This window comes from Protomyctophum parallelum (genome assembly GCF_964188405.1).
Source record: "Protomyctophum parallelum genome assembly, chromosome: 8".
NCBI lineage: Eukaryota > Metazoa > Chordata > Actinopteri > Myctophiformes > Myctophidae > Protomyctophum > Protomyctophum parallelum.
The window spans coordinates 48,865,379-48,875,554 of record NC_139703.1 but is presented as its reverse complement, the minus strand read 5'-3'; the positions used below and the strand labels follow the sequence as shown (position 1 = coordinate 48,875,554).

The 10,176-nt window shown below is 45.3% G+C and overlaps 1 protein-coding gene across 1 annotated transcript; it reads left to right on the top strand.

Moving 5' to 3' along the window:
* Positions 1–938: 938 nt before the first annotated feature.
* LOC310863588 (inositol hexakisphosphate kinase 2-like) lies at positions 939–9,732 on the top strand. The gene is made up of 5 exons (XM_083772039.1): positions 939–1,642; positions 3,622–3,856; positions 5,623–5,840; positions 6,321–6,496; positions 7,230–9,732. Exons 1-5 carry the CDS (start codon positions 1,384–1,386, stop codon positions 7,824–7,826), a joined length of 1,485 nt encoding a protein of 494 aa, XP_083628165.1. The 5' UTR covers positions 939–1,383; the 3' UTR covers positions 7,827–9,732.
* The last annotated feature ends 444 nt before the right edge of the window (positions 9,733–10,176 follow it).

Here is a 10,176-nt window from a genome sequence, read left to right as displayed (position 1 = left end):
TCACACCATGTTTTCCCCCATCACATAAATCATGTGCCGGTGTCAAAGCTGTTTTGTTATTCAGCACAGGTTTCTCACTGTGGGGCATATATATACATGCTGAGAGGTTTGAAATCAACTGCATGTTGCATAATATATTTGCTGTTGCGTTGTACAGTATCCTCTCTCTCTAACTTGTAATGTACAGTATATCATCTCTCTCTCTCTTTCTCTGAGGAAATCATTAATTCTGAATGGTAAATCAGCAGTGGCGTGCACAGACATTTAGAGGGGCAGGTGCTCAAGTGAAAAAAGGGCACCTTGTGCAGCGCATTTTGGGGCGGGAACCCATTTTGGTGCTTTAGCTATTGAAAAATAGCAGATCTACAAGCTCATAGCGCGCCACCGAGTGGCACGCTACGAGCTTGTAGGTCTGCTATTTTTCTTTAATCGAAGAACCACTGACATAGAAACATAGCTTTAGATTGTGGGGGCCTAAATAATATAGTAGAAGCGTTTTTTATCAAGATTTTTTTTTAAGAGAAAAATTGCCAAAAGGGCAGGGGGTGCTCTAGCACCCCCTAGTGTCTATCTGTGCACGCCATTGTAAATCAGGCTGTTTAATAAAACCATACCATCACACTCACTGAGAGAGTAGACCTCGTTGAGTTGGAAACAGCTGAGTTCAGCTATGCTCTCTCACTAGCTATTTTGTGCTGCTTTTTTTGTTTCTCCCACCACCTCCACCACTCCACTGTTTCTTCCCCCCCCCCCCCCCCTCCTTTGTTTGCACTCTCCACTCTCCAGAGCCTTCGAAGGGTTACCACCCAACAACACTTTCCTGCTGCTGCTGATTGGTGGAACGGGGATGATTAGAGGCGGGCCCAGTGTCAGGCTGGTGGAAGCTTTACCATTGGTTTAGGCAGTTCAGAGGCAGAGCTGTCAGACGGTTGTTTGCCTTCAACGGAGAGACTGCAGCAGCAGCCAGCAGCCGCAGCCTGGAATTTAAAACCCAACGGCATACATACGGACATACGCGGAGCTTTTCGTTCCTTTCTGTTTGTAACTCTCCTATATTCTAGTCTCTTTCTTTTATTTTGTCTTTCGATCGGGGCAGAAATCCTCCCTGCACCAGATCCACGACGTCAAAGAACACGCCGCACAGGGAAGGAAGGTCGATCAACATTTTAACGGACGGACATCCTGCGAGATTGTGAGTCACTGTCTGACACAAGGACTAGTCGTCTCCTCTGCCTCTCTCTCTATCTGCAATTCTGCGTGCGTGAGCGAGTGCGTGCGCGACTGGACTGCGGCCCTAGTCCCCACCACTGCGGCGTGTGAGTGAGTTTGTGCGTGCGCTAAGGAGGCTAATGCTCGCGGCAGCGCGGTCAGAGCCAGAGGAGGATGAGTCCGGCCGTGGAGGCGCAGGCCGTGGAGGCCATGGAAGCAGAGCAGCAGAAACAACAGACGCAGACGCAGCAGCAGCAGCAGCGCTACGTGGAGAAGGGCGTGATGCTTGAGCCCTTCGTGCACCAGGTGGGCGGTCACTCCTGCGTGCTGCGCTTCGGGGAGCAGACCATCTGCAAGCCCCTCATCCCCCGCGAGCACCAGTTCTACAAGAGCCTGCCCGCGCCCATGAGGAAGTTCACCCCTCAGTACAGAGGTAAGTGCATGCAGGAAAGGAAGGAAGGCAAGACGGGCCTCCGTGATGTGATGATGCATTCATTGATGACTGAGGGCCATGAGGCTATATTGTTTCTCTCCATCCATTAAGAACCGAGGTACACCCTCTGTTAAAGGTTAAACCTTAAAAGGCACTGAGTTTGCTGCAGGGGTAATTCTTCTGTTCAGGTGTCTTCATGTACAGTAATGGCCACAGGAGGGCGGCAAGTGCTATAGCACTACTAGGTTGTCCGCTGGTGAACCACAGCAGGCTGCCCTGCGGCTGAGATGTCAGGTAAGCAGACAGTCAGGGAGGCAGGAGGATGCTAGTGTTTCCCTGTCCCGTGCATAGATCACGACCCGGCGTTCCACCAGCACGCACGGTGAAAATGAGATGAGGCGAGAATCCTATCCTGACCTGACCTGCTTGGATCCGATGGCCAGAGGAAAGAGATCCGTAGATGAAAGAGGCTGTGAGTGAGGTCACAAGAAAAGGACTGGCTAGCCTTCAAATACCTCTCTGGGTGTGCCTGGATGTGCATCAACCCCCCCACCCAATACACACACACACACACACACACACACACACACACACACACACACACACACACACATTCTTGTCTCATCTTTTGTTTTGAAGGTACCAAGATGTTGTTAATGCCGATAGACTGGTGTAACATGTCAGTGCAGTTAAAGACATAACCAACAGCCTTGTTCATGGACTCATCATAAACACCTGAAACATCCTCACGTACACTACGCAGTTCAGTATGTTTTCCATTGTTCCTCAACAGGACTTAAATCCTCCATGCCGTGAGAGACATTACAGTACAGGTGATACGTGCGTGCAGATGCAGAGGGGTAATACTGTCCTGACCTGTAAAGACCCTGTGTACAGTACACAGCATATCAATGCCAATTAGCCTATGTTCTCCAATTAGCCTATTGTCCGCAAGCCGCCTGCCACCGCCACCGTTTATCCCCTTACGTACGTGTTATCTAAGAGGTATTATTTTCGTTTGTCCCCAGTGGAAAAGGGAAAGGTGAATACGCTCATTTAGGAGTGTTTGCCAAGACTGTTCTTTTACAATGCTTCCAAAAATTGTTCAGAAATGCTTGCATGATCGCAAGATTTTATTTTGCTCTCTCTCTCTCTCTCTCTCTCTGCCAAGAACAATTTGTTTCATATGTCCGCATTGTTTACACAATTGCGTACAGTATGATCTGCCTTTTATTTTCTCAATCCTCCTTTCTCTGCACTTTGTCTTTACAATTGTTCTGTATCCATTCATTACTGATGCATAGTGAGGTTAAAGACTGGGTATCCACAGCTTGCTTTATAGAGTGCTTCTGCAATGGAATGCAATATATCATTTTGTTAAATGATGTACTTTTACTTTAATGTCTGCACTTCTGCAGCCAAAGCGAATATGGTGGGTATCTTTATCGGATCTGTCCAATCCGATTGTATTTTAAGTGCTGCTTGTTGTTGGGCTGTGTTGATTCTATATACCTCATCATCATGCTCTATGTGATAAACTGGCATTTGGATTTAATAAATGACATTGGGGAATTATTTTGTAGCCTTGAGTCATTTGTGTCGTGTACGTTATTTTTTCTGCTTGCTTCTGAAGATACTTTAATGTGTGGGTGGGTGGAGAGGGGGGTTCTCACATAAAGAGAGAAGTGACTATACACAAGTGGATATGCACACATCCTCTCTTTCAGAGGTCAGTATCTCTGTGCTAGTGTTTTCCAGGTCTTGTTGGTTTTCTGTCAGGTGTCTTAACAGACGTGGCTGCCTGGCCTGCAGGCACAAGCTGTTCTGTAAGTAACTGCTGCAGAGCAAAAAATAAAAAGGGGGTAAGAGACACTTTGATCTTAAGGCTTTTATTGTCCTCTGATGATGGGAATGGTGAGAGCAGATCTGGACATCCTTTGAATGCGTCTTCTCTCCGTCCGTCTCTCTCTCTCTCTCAGGCGTGGTGTCGGTGAGCTTCGAAGAGGATGAGGAGGGGACCCTGTGCCTCATCGCATACCCCCTCCGCAGTGACCTGGCCGGTGACCTGGAGAACAACGACCTCTGGGATGACTGCGAGCCCAAGAGCAAGATAATGAAGCGCGGCAAAAAGATGGCTTCCCCCGGCATGCTCATGGACGATAACTACAGTAAGGACGTCCGAAGCCGCCACTCCCGCAAAGACAAGGACAAGAGGTGAGAACGTTGCGAGCATTTAACCCATTCTGACCTGAGATCAGATTCATACGAGGTTTCCGCCGGACACACACTGTGTCTGATGAACCCATTCTGACCTGAGATCAGATTCTAAAAAATGTCAGTCGTTCTTCGATTTTTTTCAAAAATAGCAGACCTACAAACTCGTATCGCGCCACTCGGTGGCGCGATATGAGCTTGTAGATCTGCTATTTTTCAATAGCTAAAGCATAACATGATGCCGACACCAAAATGGGTGGCCGGTCAGAATGGGTTAATTATTACATGATTTCCTGATTGCAATTTTTTTTGAATAATCATTTCCATTCATCTGTATAAATTAATCTGTTGAAGAATTGCGGAAATAGCAGATATACACTAGGCTCACAACTCGTTGCGAGATTGTAGATGTGCTATAACGTTTAAGTATCAAATTATTAAATGCATGATGACCTGTTTTGGCCATAGTACATACAACATAAGTTATTTGTCATATATATGCACTTGTTGTACCCATCTGTCTGTGTTCCTTTTGTTTCCGTTTGTTCTACACGTGTACATTGTATGCCCATATATGGAAATCTCTTATCTGTCAGCCTGTCTCCCTTTTATGCCTATATATGGAGTGTTGTGATGTCATCAGTGATTCAGTATATACAGTACCCAAATATTGGAATGCCCATATATGAGCATATTGGTTGGATTGGCGGTTCTGGACAACTGTAGATTGGCAGTTCTGGACACCTCTTACACCACATGGTGTAACCGGGCCAATGGCATCCTGCCATGACTGTGATGCCACGGTTAGGTCTGCATTGTTATTTAATCCACGCATATGCATGGACAGTGCACACCCATACACACACATGGCTTTGAAATTCTCTGCTCAAATGATTTACTCGATCTAATCAATATGTCACCCAAACACACAGTAATATTGGTGGCTAACTAGTGGCTCTGTTTTTCCAGTTCTTCCTTTTTCTTTATATAAATAAGTGATTTAATGCAATCTGGTTCCAGTATAGATATGCCAAAAAACGGATCACAGATGGCCATACAATTGTGCTATATGTGATCTACAACTTGTCCAAAATGCAGCAGCCAGAGTTTTAACTAGAACTAAGATGAGAGAACATATTACTCCAGTTTTGGCATCGCTGCACTGGCTTCCGGTTGTTTTTAGGATTGATTTTAAAATTCTTTTACTTGTCTATAAAGCTCTCAATGGTCTCGCACCTTCCTACCTACATGACTGCCTGCCTAAATATGTCCCAAACCGCCCCCCTAAGGTCTTCCACCGCCGGCCTGCTCGCTTTGCCCCAAAAAATGGCAACTAAAAAATACGGGGAAGCAGCTTTTTGCTTCTACGGGCCGTCGGCTTGGAACAAGCTCCCACTGTACCTTCGTCAGGCAGCCTCTGTAGACATTTTTAAAGCTCAGCTCAAGACCCACTTCTACAACATTGCCTTTAATTGATCTTATATTTTTTATTTTTCATGTCCTCACTGTACTGCATTACTGCTTGTTTTTTAATGTCATTGCCTTGCTTTTCTTTTATTCTCCATTGTTCTGTAAAGCACTTTGAGCTGCATTTCATGTCATGAAAGGTGCTATACAAATAAAGTTTTATTATTATTATTATTATTATTATTATTATCTGTCGTACTGACTAGTTTCTCTCTGTGATTCCCACCAGTCACAAGCTCCAGAAGGACATGGACATGGAGTGGTTGTACTGACTAGTTTCTCTCTGTGATTCCCACCAGTCACAAGCTCCAGAAGGACATGGACATGGAGTGGTTGCAGCAGAAGAAGCTCCAGAAGGACATGGACATGGAGTGGTTGCAGCAGGCGGATCTGCTGTGTTGCACGCTGGAGCAGAGCCACAGCAACGCTGTGCCACAACGCAACCCCTGGAGCCTCAAGTGTCACCAGCGGCAACTGCAGAGGATGAAGGACAACGCCAAGCACCGCAACCAGTACAGTATCCTTTTCACTGACTAGAGAACTGCCCACAGCCGTAGCTGTAACTGTGAGAGAGAGGTCTGGTGTTATTCAAATAGCACCTGGGTATCCATTTCTTTGCCTTGTGGAATCTGATTTCTAAAGCACTCATAGTAGTGGTGTTGTATTATGAAGATTATAGAAATGTATTTAATTTCCATTGTGTCCAAAAATGGAAGACAAAGTAATGGCTTGGTGAGGACCTCTGTGATGCATCCTCCAGCAATGTAGGGGGCTGTCAACATGGAAATAAGGCTGGGCACTTATGACACATCTGTGCTTTATATCTATGGCATATTCATAGCATAGAGAATATAGTCAATCACCAACTAATGTGAGTCAAGCATATTGTTTTGAGAAGAATCCCACCGTTGAATGGTGAGTCTCCATTCATTGAACCCACAAGGAATGACTTCAACGCTTCTTCCCTTCAAAACCTTCCTTGACTCCGTTTCCCCAGAATTCATCCTTCTAGAGAATCTCACATGGCGTCACAAAATGCCCTGCGTGTTGGACCTTAAGATGGGCACGCGGCAGCACGGAGACGATGCCTCCGAAGAGAAGAAAGCCATGCAGATCCGTAAATGTCAGCAGAGCACGTCCGCTTCCATCGGAGTCCGTCTCTGTGGCATGCAGGTACGTAAGCTCCAAGCCAACTGTCTCCATGGAAATGTTGTGAACACCAATGTTTGTTCTGGGGCAGGTGACTACTGCCGTTTCTCCACCTCATCCACATGGTATAACACAGGACATCATGGCACCCTTTCTTGCATTCTCCACTACCAACTGACCTGTACCTGCACCAGGCCACAATATCCTGACCCCTCTGGCATAGATACTTTTGGTATTAACCATGCCGTTAGTATGGTTACTTATTGCATTGCATAGCTATACAATGCAATAATGTGGACCATTGATCGATGGAAAACATAATGAAAAAACAGCTCATGTCAATCCTCTCTATTTCTTCCACTTTTTGTATTTCTCACAATTACTAATACTGCCAACCAACAAGGAAGTGAAGCAGCTTCTAATTTCTCCATTGTTTGTTTTGTTAACTGCTGTGTTGCGTGAATATTCTATGTCATCTGCTTCACTCCCTAGTCCCTACCCTCCAGACTTGATTAACAGTTAATGTTTAATGGAGATGCAACTATGGGTCAGAAAACATGCTCGTCATGCCATACTGTGTGGCTCCCTATGTGGAAAAGTGCAATACGTGGGCTAACGTGCAGGGGTTCCAGCTGAAAGAAATTGGGGGGTGAAATTGAATTACAGACACTTGTAGGAGCTTTATAACATCAAGTGTTCTCTACTGAGATGGCCGATTACAAACATTTATTTAACTTGGCTGTTCATCCCTCCCCAGGTGTATCAATCCAGCTCGGGGCAACTGATGTTCATGAACAAGTACCACGGCCGCAAGATGACCCTGGCGGGCTTCAAAGAAGCCCTGTTCCAGTTCTTCCACAACGGGCAGCGCCTGCGCCGTGAGCTCATCTCCCCGGTGCTGAGCCGGCTGCGGGATATGCAGGCTGCACTGGAGGCCTGCGAGTCCTACCGCTTCTACTCCAGCTCACTGCTCATCATCTATGATGGTGGGGAGCCCCGACAGACACGTAGACGCCCGCGTGCGGAGGATGGCCTCTCTGACGAGGAGGACGAGGAGGAGGAGGAGGAGGAAGAAGTAGTAAGGCAAGAGGGGGAAGAGGAAGGAGGAGACGAGGTTGAGGATGAAAGTGCACTCGCTTTTCCACACTGCTCGTCTGCGTCCAGCGGGAGTAGTAACACGTCCTCCTCCTGCCCCTTAGTGGACGTCAGGATGATCGACTTTGCCCACACGACCTGCCGCCACTATGGGGAGGACAGCGTGGTTCACGAGGGCCAGGACAGTGGATACATCTTTGGCCTCCAGAACTTGATCACCATCATTTCCCAGATGGAGGAGGACCATAGCACAGACTAGACTTGGAAGTTGGAACAAGACTAGCATGTGTGTGTGCACGTGTACACACACACACACACACACACACACGTGCGTGCGCGAGCACACTGACAAACCCGCACTTGGACAGTTATATATATATGTGTTTTATACACTTGTTCTCTCTTCATATGCCCTGGAAGAAAACATCAGGTTTTGGTTTGTGTAGGTAAGGGAGAGGAACCTTTTCTTTGAGGTCTCCTGGTGTCTTGTCATCATCAGTGCTTCTCGTGGTATTCTTTTCTTCCATTATTTCTCTCTTAAGGGAGCGAAAGACAAGCAGCCTGTGATCGTCTTGTTTTAACTGTCCCTCTCCGACGTTTGAAACATTTTAACCCTGTTCATCAACGACAACTACAAAACCGCCAAATAAACTCTGGAGAAGTTCAAGACTGAGCATGGTTTCCCTGTGTCCTATTCCAAAGAAAGCTCTCACACACACACACACACACACACACACACACACACACACACAGCAGACTATCAGTGGAACAGGGATATTGATATTTTAAAAACATAGACTCTTAATTGGGAGGAAAAGTTACATTCATATTGACCCTCCATCTTTCTTCTCTCTGTTCATTTGACCCTCTGTCACGTTTTAAAGAGGCTATGTTCATTTTACCCTCTGTTTCCTTCACATTTTAAAGAGGCTATATTCATATATTAGGTATCAGAGAAATGCTATAGAGATATTTATTTATTTGAGATGTTTCCTAAAACTAAAACATTTGAATAAAGAATCTGAATGGAGAATACTACATTCCATGTTATTAATGTTACAATGATTTTAATTTTGAAATGTATTTGACATGTTCAAATACCTCTCTTGTTGCTATCTGTGTTAGTTGTCCACATTTTGTTGGGAGGATAAATAAACACATGGTTTGAGCTAAACTGCATTTTTTTTTTCCATTTACAATGATAACATTAATAGGGCTCCAAGAGAAAATAATTGTAACTGCTGTAAACGGTGACAAACCACAGGCTCATGGCTACTGAAAAAATATATATTGTATGTAAATGCGCAGGTGTGTGTGTGTGTGTGTGTGTGAGAGAGAGAAGGAGAGTGGTTCTCAACCTTTTCTGGATCAGGGCCCACAAGAGTTGGTGTACAATGTGCACCCAGGTCAGATGGCGGTGCTGCGTGCATTGTCAGAGCATGTTACGATCAATCAATTTCTACTTTGCAGTATCACAATGAAAGCTCACTTTTTAGGGTTTTAAAGAACTAATACCATAATGTTTTTATGTTAACCCATTCTGACCTGGGATCAGATTCATAACGAGGTTTCCACTGGACACACATTGGTCTGATTAACCCATTCTGACCTGAGATCAGATTCTATAAAAATGTCAGTCGTTTGCGCGCTATGAGCTTGTAGATCTGCTATTTTTCAATAGCTAAAGCATAACATGATGCCGACACCAAAATGGGTGCCCGGTCAGAATGGGTTAAAGAACTAATACCATAATGTTTTTATGTTAATGTTCTATAATTATTTAGCCAATGATTTGGGGGACCACTTGCAATACGCTTCTCAAGGCCCTGGCACACCACACAGGTTGAGAACCACTGGTGTAAGGCAAAGTTCCAGCCAGCTCGTGATGAAACATTGATTGATTTCTCTGCAGCAGATGATAGCTTGGAAGAGGATGACAGGACTGCAACCTAATATGGTTAGAGTCTAGACAGCCACAGCCACCTGCTGAGAGGAAGCCAAGCTCAGTACAGTACAGCACAGTAAAACATCAACAACGATATCCATTGATGGCATGAAAAATGTATCTACCGGTGTAAGGTTTCATGTTTACTCTCAAATAACAAGAGGGTGGCTGGAGTTCATATGCTTGTCTTTGTCTTAAAATAAAGTTACTGTTATAGCATTTTCAAGATGTCTTGTTTATATATATAATATATAGCTATACTAGGCTGATTGTAAATGATGCCCCTTGGGTTAATATGCACCCATTGTACCCGTCTGGCTGTGTCACTTTATGCCCATTTACAGTATGTTTCTGTAGTATGCAGTGTGCATTGTTTAGTTGAGTTGTACTGCTGCGCGTTGCAGACACCAAGACAGGGACAGATTAGTCTATAAATATCCAAAGCCTTGTTTATCCCACTCCAGCTCAGACGACACAGCAGGAGAGGAGAGGAGGACGGACTAGTCGTGTGTTGTTATTGCTAGATGTGAGTTTGCACTCCGTCATGTCGTTATGTGTCATCATCCCCGTCTATGGTCTCAGCCAGTCCTTCCCAGCTCCCAACCAGTCTCAGCCAGAAAGAAACCCCAGTCAGCCTGGAGCATGCACGGATGTGGCGTGCATC